Consider the following 16,591-nt stretch of genomic DNA (forward strand, 5'->3'; position numbering starts at 1 on the left):
GCCCCCGATCGCTGCTAGAATGAGGCTAAAGCTCTCTTCCTGTAGGCTCACTGGTTGTACTGCAGCTGCTACACTCGCTCTCTCTCTGTCTGCAGTCACGGGTTATCCCTGCGTCAGAGCCGAGCTTTGCAAGCTCCGCTGATCATCCCAACCATATACGGCAATCCTTTGAGCTCCCAGCATGCCCTGACGTCATGGGGAATTACGTCACACACCAGTGACGACACACTTAGCTTATGTATCCATGCTATTATTATATTACTACAGCATGTGAGGGAGGGAGGGATGGGCGCTGATGAATTTAGCTCATGTCCTGCCCCCTGTTGTGACTCCAGTGGCGATCAGTTTTCATTATCCTACTGAGGCGTCATGTTGTGTTTTGTAACAGTATTATGAATGGCTCTAGGTGGAGAAATTTACTAATGTGTACAGACATGAATGCATGCAAATGGATGGTGCAGCTGGCAGATATGAATACCTCGACAGCTGTGGTATAAGTCGTGTTTTATGCATGTTTCCTGCAGAAGTGCTGCATTAGTGCTGCGGGTGATTCTCTCTCATCCACACAGATATCTACTCTTATACAGTTTCCAGTGGTTACATGTTAAACAGTGAAAAAGACAACATGTATGCTATGTATGTCTATATATTTCCACAACATCTGTTTAAGAAAAAAAAGGAGTTAATTCCACTTGATTCGCTGCTGTGGCTCAGTTGTGAATGACGTCAGGATTTGTTTTTCCCAGAAATCTCCAGATAGTGTTTTGTCCTCAGTGTGAGCTGTTCCCAGTAATCAGGGATGTAATCACTTGCAGGTCAAAAGACATCTAAGTATCTAGATTTAAACTGAGCTAAATGTAAGCAACAGTAACACTTTACATTGAGGTCCTTTTAATAAGTGTTAGTTAGGTAATAAAGCCTTTAAATGTCCTTATAAGATATATTAATAGAAATGTATAAGCACTTATAAGAAGAACGTTTTAAGAAACAGTTTATAGATGTTTAAAACCATTAATAAAAGCCTTGAGTTTCTTATATATCCAAAGCAAGAGAAATACATTCTTAATTATTCACTTATTAACTGTTTTCACAAGACGTATAGCAAGGACTCCAGGCTGTAACTGAACCCGGGCCGCAAAAGTGAGGACTCGCTGAGGACCATACCAGGTGAGCTTTTTGGGCCCCTGCACTTCTCAACAGTTAACATCGTGTTGAAGTGATTAGTGATGTTTTAAATAACGTCAACCTCAATGTACTTACCCCAAAAATTGAACCATTTCTTTATAGTTGGCCATGTGTTTCCCAGCTCCCCATCTGGACTGATCACTACCTTCAGTCAAAGTTGACAGAACTTGTCAACTTTGTCTCAATTATTTATTATCATTTAATACTGATAAAATATAGTTGTCACAATACTGTCACAACAATGGTTATATGTAACCTCGCGTTACTTTTCAAAGGAATTAAACTCAGTTTCAACTTAGAACTTGAAACCTTGTAAATCAATACTGACTCAGTTGTTTTGTTCAAGCACCCGAAGAAAAAATGTTAAAGCCTGGCAACCATCTTGTACAATCAATACACAAAACAGATTATTCTGAATTTAGTTATTTCTGTTCCCTGGCCTGAAACTGTTGCCAAGCGGGGATACCTATTTTTGGGGAAAATATATTTTGGCACAACACTTGGCCAGCTCCTGCACACTGCTGTCAGTCAAATGCTTGCTGGGTTGTAAAATCCTCATGGTTGAAAAGAGAGCAAAACTTTTCAAACGGATTCTCTGGGGAATTAAATCAAAGTGCAGTGAGAGTTCAACAAACATGCAGAAGAAGTGTAACGAGTGTGTCTTCCAAAAGGACATTTTCGGCACGATCTGAATCATTTCTGATATCAGTATGGGAACAACTCTACTAACTACAGGTAAAGTGATACATTGTGTGTTGAAAGTGAGAAATTAGTCCAAAGAAAGACAATTGTGTTGATATTGATAAGCTTTAGTATGAACAAGCTTGTAACACACTTAAAAACAGTACACAGTAACACCAAAGCTGAAGAGCAGAAAACGAACATGATACAATATTTGCAGTGTAAATCTATTTTACAGCAATTTTCTCAATTTTTCTTCATGTTCATCTGCAATACAAAGGTATAGATTCTGAACACTTGACAGCATGTAGGCAAATAAGCTGATACTAATGTGTCATCACAGCAAATGTTACCAAGCCAAAAATACAAAATAGTTGTTGACATTTGAATCATAGTATTGAAAAGCCAGGTGTCAGTGAGGGCTGCAGCTGTTTCACTCATGGAACTACAAAACTGATCGTCTTTCATCGTCTTGGCTTTTTTTTTTTTTGTTGATGTCTCATGCAACAATAAGCACATCTGCCTGACCAAGAAAAGCTTGTGGGACTTTTTCAATCGAGTTTCTCTCACAATCTTTTTCCAACATTTTGCTGTTGTCATCCAGGTGTGACAAACCACAAGTTCAACTCATTTCCATTTAGTTTCAAAATGAAATGTATCAGCACAGTGAATATTATCTTAGGGTATGTACAGTTGACCCATAAGTATTCCATCTGCAGATAACTCACAGGTCATCATGACAGATGCTTTGAATCGACTCTTAAAGGAACAAACAGACGGTTCGCATATTTCAGCCAATAAACTCCTGAACGGTGTTGAAAAAAAAACACTCAGATAACTTCTGGTTGCAGCTCAGTCCAATCAGATCCGGCTCATTTATAAACAGCTTCGAGGATTCTGCTATTTTACCTGCCCTCAGGTGGATCCATGACTACTAAGTTGCAGCAGTCATGAGTGCCTTACCATCAAGCCAAGAGCATCTACTGTTTAATTCAAAGACAAAGGATAGACAGGACGAAGCAGTACAGAAGGAAAACATAAAAGGTTAAAGTTGAGGAGACAAGTATCAATAAATACAGCCGTAGGAGAGAATTGTATCAGGTATTTTGAATTGGAGGATGTGCTGGATCTCTCACATGCGATCGCAAAAATATCACAGAAAAAGAAAAGGAAGATATTGATGGGGAAAACCCAGCGCTGGACCACAACCATGTAGCAGTCAACCTGGTACTGTTGAAGCATCTCTAGCTGAGAGTACAAGTCTTTGATTGTGACTGGGCTGCAGTCGCTGCAGGAGGGAGGAAGGAAGGAAGGAAGGAAGGAAGGAAGAAAGAAAGAAAGGAAACAGAGGAGAATATGTTATCACCATTGAAACTGAAAAATGCATTAAAAACCTTTTTACAACATTTACACCTGCACCTCAAAATTGGCTCACTGATTGTTTCAGCTCAGAGTCAGTATGTCCCACATGAAATATAGAAAGTAATTCATTGTCTGTGTGCGTTCACATGTCTGATAAACTCCTACCTTGTTTGTCGCCTGCAGTTTTCTGAGTTGCCTCCTCCTTGGCTTTCTTGGCCTCCTCGAGGGCAGCCAGTTTGGCCTCATGCTCCTCCTTCAGCGCGTTCCACTCCTTCCTGTTGTTCAGCAGGCGGTCCAGCATAGGAGTGATCTCTACATGGAAACGACTGAACTCCTGGGGAGCAGGAGGAGAGGACGAGTCAACACAAATCAAATCACATCAAATCGATTCTGCTTCATTTGATCCAAACTGTTAAAGCATTTAAAATATAATATGAGTGTAAAGTCGATAATGGTAATCCAGTTGTACACCTGAACCATCTTGGAATAAAGTTACTCATCCAAAATGAAGTCAATACCAAGTTAAAATGCCATTAATTCACAGATTAGACAGATATTCTTATCCTCTATCCTCAGATCAAACCTGCATCAAAATGTACCAACAGTTCAGCCAGCTGCTGTGTTTGGCAGGTTAAAGGGGATCAGCAGTGAATGTTTCTGTGCGTTCGTGAGGTGGGATGTCTGACCTTGTACACAAAAGCGCAAACAAAGTCGATGAAACCACACTGCAGCTTCGGGAGATCAGCCGCTTTGTTTCTGTCCATCATAGGCTGAAAAGAGAGAGAGAGAAGAGAGTTTAACATTCAACTGGTCATCAACTTTACTGCTTACTGCTTTAATGTCTTTATCTGGACTGGTAGTATTTTACTCTTGCAAAAACACAGTTTTGATGTAATGTGCAGCAAACATCTCGTTTCATTACAAACACATCAGTCTATCAATGATTAATGGATTCAGACACTGGGTTGTTCTTTGCCAACTCACCCAGAAATCCCAGAACCCAGAAAAAACCTTCTTTTTAGTAAACTCTGTGTACACAAACAATGTTTTCAATGCTCGTGCTCATGTGTAGAGACCCTGGTGATACTACGAGCAGAATTTCGTGTTGTGTCGAGTCTTCTTAGTGTTTTAAAAATAGCAATTTTGATGCTACCATACAGCTGCCCCTAGCACGCAATTGAAAATGATTTTGACTCGAAAACTAAAATACGGTAAATCTTTAAAGTGGCTTTTTCGTCGTCATTATGCTTTTACACAAAGGTTTGACTCGGGTGTATTCACAAAAAAAGCCTAGGTTGCATTTTGGCGAGAGTTACACTTTAAAAAAAAGCTTCAGAGCTGATGAACACGCTTTTTAATATATATAAAGTATATTTATATATATTTTGACTGCAGATTTTTCCCAAGGATTACTTTCATTTCCCTCAAACATTTTTATGTGGAAGTGTTAAAATTAATTGCATATATATATAAAAATAATTTAAGATCTTACATTATGCCATCATTTAAATTTTTTTTAAAATAGCCACTTTTGATACTTTTTGCTGACCCGAATATTACTTTCAGTGTTTCATAGGATATTTTTTGTACTGTGTATCTTTGTGTGATACCCATTGATCCTGTTTTTTGTTTTTTTTTTGGTTTCAGAACATTTGCAAGTTACAGTTTGTAACACCTTGGTTTGTTGCATATTAGATGATGTCACCTTGTTCCCTTTGTCAGGGGTAAAATAATCATTTCAGTTCCTCGGCTCAGTACATAAATGATTTCACAATTTCAAAGTTTGAACTCAGACTAAAAAGTATTTGGACTACAGTTGCAGGATTTTACAAGGTCCAATGAATAAAAATCCATGACATGAGGGACGTCCTACTGTAGGTGAGTTAGAATGACCCATTTCAGAGCTTGGCTACGACTACTTACACTCTGTATAATGTGCTAACTGTCAGCTACACAGGGAGTGGACACCTTAACAACACCTGCACAATATGATGTGAACCAAACCAACAGCCCTGCTGTCACAACTAATGCATCTTCGAGATGTTGTAGTTGTTTTTAATGTATTTTTGCATAAAGAAATGTAAAAAGAAAAAATAAGAAATAAGTAAGTTTGGGTTGATGAATAGGCAGGGAAATGAAAAGGAAAAATAATACCGAAATTAATTTAAGATTAATAAATACATTGGAAGATTAATTAAAAAAGTCGATAAAAGGGGGAATTTTTACAAAGATAAGTAAATACAGAAGCAAAATTGAACAAATTTACATCACACATTCATTAGTGAATGCTGAAATTTTTTTGGTGTGTTTACTGGCATACTTATTATTGAGCCATTTATTTATCTCTTTTTTGACTGCATGTCCACATGTTATTAGCTACAGTACCGTCACAAAGAGGGAGACTGCTCCATCCTCACTGAGCAAATATTGACAGTTTGTACAGATGAAATTCAAATGTTAGAAGCAGCAGAGAGCGGGCGCTCCAGACAAGCATCGCTCTCTTTGGTATGACAAAAGGAAAGTGTAAACTCTTCATGCTTATAAAAGATGGCTCTAGTTCCTCAGTGTGTCCGTGCTGAGCATAAATACATTTTGAATAAACATGCAACAGTAGATTTACATCAGCAGCCGAATCTCAAATGTACCTGGTGCACCTGCTGGTCTTTATAAAACCTGTCAGAGAAAGTTCACACCGGCTGTAATTGCAGGCAAAATTGCCCACCTACATTTCCTGACAAAAATGTTGAAGTGTCACAGCCTCTGCAAAGTCTTTTTTTCTTTTTTTTCTTGTCAGACCACAGTGAGTCACAGAATCGACTGCTGAGAAAATACAAACTGATCAAAATGAAAAGTTTTCCCTGCTGACACAAATGCTATTAAATTCAGAGTGCTGCGAGGTGAGGGTGTGGGACGGTGCTTTTTGCACTTCAAGTGTCTCAAGGACTCGAGGGAATGAAACGGAGCGAGGGGAGAGAGAGACACAGAGGCAGCATGGAGGAGAGAGAGCCAGGGGAGGGGACGGTCGGCTGGGTTAGGGCCACAGCGCCCGCTCTTTCTGTATCAGTGCTCCACATAATGGCCTGTACATCTCTCAACACTGCCGCCACGGGGAACTAAATCTGTCTTTTCATTTTGTCTTCCAACTGCGTTTCTGTCTCTTGTTCTCCTTCTCTCTCCTCGTGTCCTTCCCGCTCTCCGTCCTAAATTGAAGCCCCAAGGAGAGCTTTGTCCTGCCTCCATTCCTATGATTCCTGTCCACCCACCGAATCATCCTCCTCCTCCTCCTGCTCCTCTCAAACTTTAGCTTACTGCCACAAAATGATTAATAAAAAAGAAAATCTGGAAAGCTATGACAAACAACTTACACAGAAATATCCCAGAACACAAAGTAACAAAAAGATTGATCCTAACTTCAACAGCTAGAAAACAAAACAAAAAAGTTTGATCTAATCAAGGCTCCAACTTGTCATTATCAGGGCTCTGCAGGGCCTCTTTTTGAAGGCTGATGTTTATTATATTATACTTAAATTAAGTGTATTTAACCCTATTTTATCCCATCTCAAATATCACAGAGATTTCCTGGTAATTCTGTCAATAGGACTGATGTGTCCTCCATCTTAACCCTCTTTTCAGCATCTATCTCAAACATCATTGTTGTATGCTTACAATGGGTTGCTGCTCCAGGACCGTCCTCTCCAGGTCTCCCTGCTCCCAGAACTCTGCAGCGACAGACAGCGCCACCTAGAGGGGCAATCACAAAGTTTTGAGAGGTCAGAAGAAATGTAAATAAAAAAAAAAATTAAAAAAAAATCACATTGCCACTGCTGCAGCAGTCGAGCTGAGAACCAAGCTGCTTTTAAACATTTTTGAAAAGTTGACAATTTGAGAATCAAGGTTTTCAAATACAGCAGTAACAACATGTTGCATCTCTACGTTTAGGGCTGCAACCGCACAGGTCCCCAGAGCCCAAGACCTCATCTTTAAAAGGGCAACTCCGCCAATATCACATACTAGTGTGATTACAAGTGTGAAAAAAGTAGTGCAAAACCCTTTGTAGCTCCGGAGGAAGCTGGGTGTCTTCTGATGAATTACCTCCAGTGATGTCTCTCAGTGGTAAAGTTGTATTGTGGGTAATGGAGGTGGGTAACAGGTTTTGAAAAGCAGTCCACTGCTCTAGCATTGCACTCCTATAATTTATCAGATTACATGTAGCATCTCCACATATGCAGTAGTACTCTTCAAGACCTGTAAACACACTTTAATGTGTACATTTGCATCTCAAAGGGTAACTCCAGACCAGAGGAAGTTTTTGTTGGAGATATGTTTTCCCAAATTGACAAATTGATGAGGACTAACAATTTCAGCACCATGTATTTTGAAGCAGGCTGTCACATATTTCCATTTGAGTGGCAGGCAGGAAATCTTCCCATTCATTTAGTTAAAATCATCCTGTAAAAGCCTTCACAATGTCCCATAAATTAGAATCTTTTTCACAGCTCACGAGGTGGTTTCAGGCTTTGTGTCTTGATGAGATGAAAGCCTGTTTTGTCTGCCCTCACAAACCTAAAGTGGAGCAACGTGAGATCTGATGAATAATATGTGAATTCTGCATTCAGGGTAGAAACCTCATTTTAGAACGAGTTAGTCATCAAGCCAGTTTTTGGGAAACAATTGCCATGAGGCTGGCACAGCCTGTAGACAGATATTCTGCACGCGTGGGAAGCAGAACTGAGGGAAAAATAAAATATCCGCCATAAAAATGTCAGCGGAATATCTTATCAAGAACGAAGCCTCTCCAGCTTTTGTCTCTCCATAACATCTTAGTGAGGCTTGTCTATCATCAATAAAAATCTCAGTGAATTTATCAGCACTTTACAAGATTTTTATGTAGGGATCCGACCATCTTATCAACTTAAATCACAAAGTAGAGCTGCAGAGTAATGGAGACTCATTTCATGCCAAAAGAGATTCACACCGGTTAAATTAGATTCCTGTATCGCGTATGGTCTTTCGTGATAAACACAAAAACACCAGAGTTTGGGGGGTCACATATGACAGCTACGATACGTTATCGCTGTATTCAGGATGGAATTCACCTTTAAAAGGGGAAGAGTTAGTCATCAAACTACTTTTGGAGCACAATACGCAGGAGGGCGGCTGCTGCTGTGGATAGATCTCCTGACAGTGTGTGGGATGTAGAGCTGACTCACCAGGTGCAGACAAAGGTGAAATCCAACCAGAGACAAAGTATCTGGCAAAAAATAAAAAGCAAAATATCCTAATTGGCAGCAGTTGTGCAATCCAGGAGGAGGAACAGAACCGAAGTTCTTTTCTTATCAGTTAATATATAATAAAAATAATCAGAACAAATTACACATTAGCTCAAATGGATTTCAACATGAGACACATTCAAAGTCTCAGAGCCTTGTTCTTAATAATTGCTCCTCTTTAAAAGGAAAAGTCAAGCTGCTCAAGCAGCTACAAGAACTTTCTTTTATTTTGTTGTCGAGTCTGGTGCCCCCTGTGGACTAAAGTGATATGAGCCCCACCACCTCCTGTTGTAAAGATCAAGATCTGGCTAGTGTGCACGGGCATACATGTAAATCCCACTGAATTACAGGTCAGTCATTATGTTAGCTAAAGGTTATGTCACAATTTGGGTTTTTACTTTAGTTATTTTCCTGTTTTATTTTGGAAGTTCTCTCCTCACTGGTCATGTGTTATATTACACTTCCTGTCTTTGTCCTTTTCCCACCTTTTTTCCTGCTCACCCGTGTTTCGTTTGTTTAGTCCCTGTGTATTTCAGCCTGTGTTTTTCCCTCAGTCGTTGTCAAGTCTGCTGTTTTGTTCTTGGTGACACTGTTTTCACTCCTCTCGTTCTTTGCCCTTATGTTTTCTGTCGTCCTGCCTTTATTCCCTGAGTTGTATCCTTAGTTAGTGCTTTATTTAGTTTTGTATCTCTCTTTCATCTTTGGATTTACCCCTGCCTGTGTTTTTCAGTGTTGTTGCCTGCCCTTTTGGATTTTGGATTCGTGGACTTGTTTTTCTACCTTCCTGCTTCATTGTGTCTGCATGTCAACTTTTTGCCTAACTGTTACAGGTTAGCTGACGTTTGCTTTTGAGCCTCAGTAACATTAACCAGTGTTTACAGAGAAAAAAAGGAAGACATTTAGTTATCCTTATCCGGCTGAGTGTTTGTTAGCAGAGTTACAGCACTACTGTAACTGTGGTGGTCCCTCTCAGGAACTGCTTTTGAGAAAATATTATGTTGTTGTCCCCTACAGTAACAGCAAAGCCATCCTTCTCATTGTCTAGATCAGTGTTTTTTTTTAGTTTATTACTCTTTGAAATGAAGCTATGTCTACTTGTGAGCCCTTTATTACAGGTTGATTAAAAGACAAAAGGGTAGGACCAGATTAACCAGTGATTTGTTTCCTTCTCGTTTCACCTTTAAGGTCCCAAATGCCAAATTGAGCACCACTAGCAGTCGCAGATCAGCCCCAGCATGTCAGACCAAAAACATCCCCTCTCCCTTTGCCCTTCGCCCCCACTCGTCCCACCCCCTCTTCCTCCGCCGCTCTGCAGCAGCAGGTGTTGGGAAGCGCAGAGGAAGCATCCCCTCAACATAGGAGATAGTGGAATAAAGTTACCCTTTTGTAGACCGTGCTAAGCTAAGGTGTAAGTACATTAGGCAAGAGGATGTACATATTGGCTATTATTTGCTTCAGTAACTAGCAGAGTTGGGAATGAGAGGCAGGCTCTGGCAGGTGGAGTGTAAAGGCCCGTTGAGTGTCTGTGTGTGTGTGTGTGTGTGTGTGTGTGTGTATGTGTGTTCTGACTTATACCACTTTTGGGGACAAACACCAGAGTCAAGACCACATATGCATGAAAAAACAGGTAAACCTAAACGTCAAGACTTCAAATCTAGCCCACTTGGAAGCTGCCAAGTCCACAGTTTATCATTTATAAAGACGGCGGTCCAATGGTTCCGAAGGCAGGGGACTCACATGCACTAACATGCGCTAACATGAACGCGTGGCCAGACCGGCTATCCAAAACAAAAAAACAGGGAAGCTCGATAACAACACACAGAGAGGGAGTGTGACGTCACTCTCTGCTCAGGACAGGTTTACTCCACCATGTCACAGAGCAAATAGTTGTTTCCTGACATCTAGTGAGGCTGAATGTTGTCTGTTGGACCTTTAAGGTCCAGATGCATCAAACTGTATCAAAGAACTAGCGAGGATGAAGGCCAACTTGGTCTTTTGGTTGGTCACACAGGTTAGTGGAAGATCTGACAAATAAACATAATTGTGTGAGCATAAATACATATTTTTTATTTTCAATATTTCATTGATTATCTTCCAACTCCTCAGATTTATTTGGAAAGTCCTTGGAAGGGGTCACGATCCCCAAGTTGGGAACCACTGCCTGAGAAACATAACAGATTATTATCTTATTTTTCTGTCAACAGATGAGGCATCAGTCACGTCACCAGCACGCAACTAGCAGCACTTTAAATCACCATTACTGGTTTTATTATGGGTTCTATGTTGATGCAACTGCATAAATCTTCACCTTATGTGCACATATAAGAATGTGAAGCAGACGTTTCTGAAAATGAGCATATGCTCCCAGTCAATTGGAGACAAATAACGGTAAAAAGAATCACCCTGTGGTAGCGGCTGTCGAGCAGCCAGAGATGCTTCCTGTTCTTATTGATATGCCTGTGTGTGCAGGCTCCATGGCAATGTGTATATTACATAGTTAACTGATATAAAATGCTGAGCCTGCCAGGCGGTGATGAGGGAAATGAAAAGCACCAAGTTGCTTTTGATGCATGAGGCCGTCAGGAGTCACTGCCGAACGCTGCTGAGAGAAATGGCAGCGCTGACAAAATGTCATTCTCCGTCTACTTTATCATTGGTTGCCCTCTCACGGAGCCTCTCCTGGAGCCCGTGTTCGAGTGTGTGTCTCATTACTGTGAACGGCTGGATGTGAGTGAGCCTGGAGTGCCATTCTACAACTGAAGTATGAAACGGAGCTTGTGTGGAGATCACACAGGTGCGTACCTTGCTCTGAATCTCCCACGGTTTGGCGATGGCAGACAGGTCACAGGCAGTCATCATCATGGCCCTGGAAACACAACACATGACTGAGATCTGCATGTCTGTGAATTCCTGGTTGGTGAGTGTGTTTGTCTGTGCGTGAGTGTGCCTACATGACAATCTCTTTGCGTGTGGTCTCCAGCATCATGTACTTGGTCCAGTCGTTCCAGGTCTCGTAGGTCTTGGACTGATCAACGATCTTCTGGAACATCGTCCTCTTTCTGCACAGAGACAACCTCATATAACTTTATCTCATGGGCTTCACAAGGCATTACTTACACAGCCTCCTGCAGATTTCTTTGCATCGTTCACATCCTCCCTCCCACCTGTAAACATATTACCCTTTAAACGAGCCACTAAATAAAGAAATGTGTCCGCCCTAATATGCAGAATAGCATCTTAAGCAGTGGACTAACGTACAGACGGACAAGTTACAATTTAAAAATCAGTGAGTAGCTCTTGTACTGACTTGAAGTAGAGAGCCAGGTCAGTGGCGATGATGGCGATGTCCATGAGGTGGATGACGAGGTCGTGCTGACGGCGGTTCAGATTCTGATAAATGTTTAACCCCTGAAACACGAGAGAAAGGAGCAAAAGTTACTTCAACAGCCTTTGTTCCCTGTACCATTCTATAACTCAGCATCGCAGAAATCTCAGTGTCATTTTTTTAATCAAAGCCTCAGCTTAGAAAAACATTCAATGCTTCAATCAGACTTTCACCATCTCAGAAGTATTTGACCACTGCTTTCAAGTGTTATAAGTGCCTTCACAACCAGTCAATCAAAACTCTACCTGTTGTTTTTAGGTTGTTTTATTGATTACTTACAAAGCCCTACCAGGCCTCGCTCGAGTTACTTAACAGATCCTTTATTGTCCCTTCCTGCTCCATAAGATCCTCACACGTGTCATTCCTTGCTGTTCTCAGGTCTGGATTAATACACATAGAGCCTTTGCCGTCACTGCTCCTACAAGTTGGAATGACCTGTCTGAGGAGAGCTGCAAGATTGCAAGATCTCAGTCTCATCACCTTTGAAAATCCACTTTTTGAAACATCTTTGGTGATTTTTTTTTTTTTAATGCAGTTTTAGTCTCTTTGTGAATTACGTGTTTAGTTTTTTATGGCTTTTAGCCTGTTTTATTTGCTTTGTGTTTTTATTTAAGTGCTTTGCAACTGTGTTTGGAAAGGCTCTATATAAATACATTTTATTAATACTCAAAGAAAAACAAAAAACGAGGAAGCTTAAGAACTGGAGCATATCTGATCTCACAATTGTACACCACACATATGGAGCAAAGGAAAACTAAAATGGTCCGTCTTCTCTGAAACACAAGTTACGAAACTGATAAATTGTATAAACGATTAATGCAGAACACAGAAAGATGAAAGCATGTTTCTGAAACTTCTATGTTAAACACTAAACAAATATGTATTACTGAGCTGGACAGTAAAATATCGGCAGCTCCCATAAGCAAGGCGAAGCCTCAGGGGAAATGATGGAGAGGGGCTGAAAAACAATCATTTAAATGTCACTTCCCAAATGCTTTTTCTCACGTAGTTACAGAAGCTGGTTCAGTTCTTATTGTATTCATTCAAGGAATGTTGTTTTTCATTGCTTTACATTGTACAGGTGTTCAGGTATATCCGCCCCTGTACGTGTGTGTGGGTGTGGGTGGGTGTGTGTGTTGGTGGGTGGGTGTACTGCAGCATACTTCATCTCTCAGCAGAGTCTTGCCAGTTTCCAGATGGTGCCTTTCCAAGATGGAGGAGCCATGAAGCTTTGCCAGAGGATTACCAGACCTGGAAACACACACACACGCACCATGTTGGGCGGTTACACTGTGATAAATCATGCATGTTAAACCCAGGGTGGGCCTGGCCTGCAGCTAATGGCGGCTCTCATTAGCTCATCCATCAGCAGGTGGAGCAGAGCAGCTGGAGGTGTTTCTGGTCAATATCAGCTCATTGATGTTCTCCGTGTGTGACGTTACCTGCACCTAAAGAGCTGAGGTCAGCTCGTCTGTACATGGGAGGAGTGGCTGCTGTCGCTTTGAGTCAATTGAACGCGCTCAGAATGACCAACAGTTTGATTTCAACGTGAGGGAGAGAAATTAGCTCATAAATTAAAGTCATAAATAAAAACAATCTTTATAATATATCATATTGTTTATGTCTGTTCACTGTCGTCTTCGATTTTAGGGAGGATTTTCCCCATTTGACAAGTTTTTACCTCAATTTATATACAATTCATAGTTTAACTAGGACAGGCTACAGGTTTTTGTACTTGTAATTTGTTTGGAAACTTGTTGGCTACAGTATGTGTCTCGTGTTTTCTCTCAGAGACTAAAGACAAGATCACACATGCATTGTATTGGCTCTCGGTTTAAACTACTTGTTACTCAGCTCGCCTCAGCAACCTCAGTGTTCTCGTTTATCAAACCCTGAAGCCTCAGCACTCTCTGACTGATTCTAATATTTACAGGAAGATGAATCCCAAGACATTACAGAGCCTTCAAAGCAAGTGAAAGAATGAACCACAGAAGCTAAATGAATTATTAGTTTTACAGACACAGCCACACCGTCAACAATAATGGGAAAAAAAAATTAAAAAAACAAAGAAATGTATAACCCTGCATCAAACATGTTTCCTCACAAATGATTAAAGGTGTCATTTTTAAATTATGGGCAGAATTCAAAGGTAGCTCCAAAAATATACAGGGCAGCACATCACCAGTGTAACCAACAACTGCTGCTCTTTTGTCAGCTATCCTTGGCTGTAGCTACTGTAGGTACTGTACTGTTAGCGGCCCAGCTCAGCCTCAACCTGAGAATAAACACGGCTGGACGCCTGACCAGGACTGAACACAGCCTCCAAGACTGATGGAGGTCAGGATGAAGACTGGATACAGTACGGAGGCGATTTACAGCAGCTCTGAATTTCCTTTTTTGAGTTTATTTTGTTCATTTATTACACTTAAAGCTAAGAGAGATTGTGAAATGTAGCTTATTTTGCCACAGGAATACATCTCCCAGAAGCTACAGGGCTATCAGACTGATCGCCTCTTAAGGTATTAGATTGGTATTGCTGGAGAGAACGGGCCACGGTCAGCTGGTTAGCAACTGTTGCTTCTAAACATTCTGTTGATAATGCTCAGTTTGTGAATTCTGACTTATATCTTACAAATCACCCCTTTAAATACAATGCTGAAACAGTCCCAGCCCCCTTCTTCCCTCTAAAGTGCTCACTTCATCTGGTAGAGGTTGTTGGTTCCTCTGTGGTCAATATCGTGGCAGAAGCCGGCGGTCACCATGGCCATACACTCCAGGTCCGTGTAGTAACGCTTCAGATCACCTGTCTATGGCACAAACACACACACAAAGAGGAGATCTAGTTTATTTATAGGGTCAACTGTTCACAGGCCGGAAAGTGCGCATTCATGATTCATTGAGTTATATATACGTAAATATTGTTGCATATGGGCATTTGCATGGCATGGCAGCACATAACCAGGTTTCACAGTAGGGCTGTGTGTGTATAAGCAGTGACACTCGCTGGTTTTCTTATTAACGACCAGTTCAGGCAACAATGGCTCGCTTTTCATTCACAGACACACTTCATTATCCCTCCCATTTACATGCAAACATACAAGTATACACACCGATCACACATACAGTACGCTCCAGTGGAATGGAAGAGGTGGATAAAGAATGTTTATTACTCTGAATCAGAGAGGAGGGGGAGGAGGGGTACGTAAGATGAAAGATGAGGGGAGATGAAGAGGAGGAGGTGGAGAGCAGTGGGTTTTACAGGAGAGAAGAGGGAGAAAAGATTGAGAGCAGGAGGTGAGGGATTGATGAGTGTACTGAGAATGTGTCTGACCATCAGCAGGGTGAACATGGTCTGTCCCACGTTGAATCCGTGTCTCCAGTTGTGGTAGGTGATACTCCTGTAGCCTTTACTCAGAGAGTACATGAACCTCACCAGGGCCTGCAGAACACACATACGGTGTTACGCTTTTTACATTTACATGATAGGCAATGAAAAGTTCTGATGAATATGACACTGCTTTATGATTTTTCTACACCATCATTCCAACTAATGATACAAATATTTCTCAGATATGTTCCATATATATAGATCTAACACTATAATAACAATAATACAGGGTTGTAGAAATAATTAACAAACCGCCCACCTCTCTAGGAATGTGAAACTTGTCCACCACTTTCAGTTCGTAGTACATCTTGATGCCACATTTCACCAGGTCCAGTTCACTGTGTTCAAAGTCACAGAAGTGAAACTCCAAGATCTCAGATTTCTTAGAGCTGGGCAAGACCTCCGACTGTGGACAGAGAGGGACAACTATGCATATAAATTTATATTATGAATTTGCAATCATTTTATCATGCCTTGGTGTGAATCCTAGTGTGAATATTGTCGTATTTTATTTTCAGAAATAAGTTGCAGAGTTTTGGAGATATTTGCCATAGAGATGTCTGCCTTCTCTTCAGTATAATGCTACTAGATGACACTCGCCTCAACAGCAATCATGACCCGGTTACTCAACACAATCCACAGACCTTGTTATAAGCATGACTGTATTATAAACTTGGACACGGCGGTGCCACTCAGCCTTGCAGCAAACTGCAGACAAGACAAATTATGACTTTTTCCATTATGAATATTTGATCCATGGAGGTGTATATTCGTATGACTTTCCTTGAGCCGAGAAAAGCAAATTATATCATAATGTAAAGTCTGTGGATTGAGTGGGGACTCATGGGTGGAGCCAGCAGGAGAAACACTACTGTGCATATTGCGTGGGCCACATAACCAAGCAAATCCAGATGCTAGAGAACCCTTTTGACTTATGTTCCAGGCGAGCAATTCTCACTGGACATTATGGGTACCATCTTTGGGTTCACTATTAACTTCTATTAAATATACATGTTTGTGAGTCATTACATGTAAAAACTATTTTCCTTCTACAGGACTGCAACCACTAATGGAAATGCTCCACAGAGGGAAGCGTGCATCTACTCATGAACAAGAGGCTCGTGCTTGTGACAGCGCAGGATGTAAACATTAATGGTGTCCTTCACGGCTGAGCTGTTATGTAAACTAGCCTCTTGTCCGTGAGTAGATGTACACTCTGACATGACACGGCTCACAACAAGGTCTGTGGATCATCCTGAGTAACTAGGTCATGATTTATTTTTTTATTTTTATTTTTATTTTTTGGTGCTCTGAGCGCTA

General features: G+C 41.0%; 1 protein-coding gene across 2 annotated transcripts in view; it reads right to left on the reverse strand.

Moving 5' to 3' along the window:
* Positions 1-1,978: 1,978 nt before the first annotated feature.
* Positions 1,979-16,591, reverse strand: part of pde6a (phosphodiesterase 6A, cGMP-specific, rod, alpha) — a 36,794-nt gene continuing 22,181 nt past the window's right edge. For both annotated transcript variants that reach the window (XM_084353856.1, XM_084353857.1), the window contains 11 exons: positions 15,531-15,677; positions 15,215-15,322; positions 14,581-14,690; positions 13,047-13,134; positions 11,806-11,906; positions 11,450-11,557; positions 11,301-11,364; positions 6,895-6,969; positions 3,915-3,998; positions 3,394-3,562; positions 1,979-3,154 (listed from right to left, as the gene is read on the reverse strand). In XM_084353856.1, the coding sequence (XP_084209982.1) occupies positions 3,111-3,154; positions 3,394-3,562; positions 3,915-3,998; positions 6,895-6,969; positions 11,301-11,364; positions 11,450-11,557; positions 11,806-11,906; positions 13,047-13,134; positions 14,581-14,690; positions 15,215-15,322; positions 15,531-15,677 (1,098 nt within the window). In that variant the 3' untranslated portion in view covers positions 1,979-3,110. The remainder of the gene's footprint in view (positions 3,155-3,393; positions 3,563-3,914; positions 3,999-6,894; positions 6,970-11,300; positions 11,365-11,449; positions 11,558-11,805; positions 11,907-13,046; positions 13,135-14,580; positions 14,691-15,214; positions 15,323-15,530; positions 15,678-16,591) is intronic.

Source organism: Pagrus pagrus (genome assembly GCF_965226575.1).
Source record: "Pagrus pagrus genome assembly, chromosome: 5".
Taxonomy (NCBI): Eukaryota; Metazoa; Chordata; class Actinopteri; order Spariformes; family Sparidae; genus Pagrus; species Pagrus pagrus.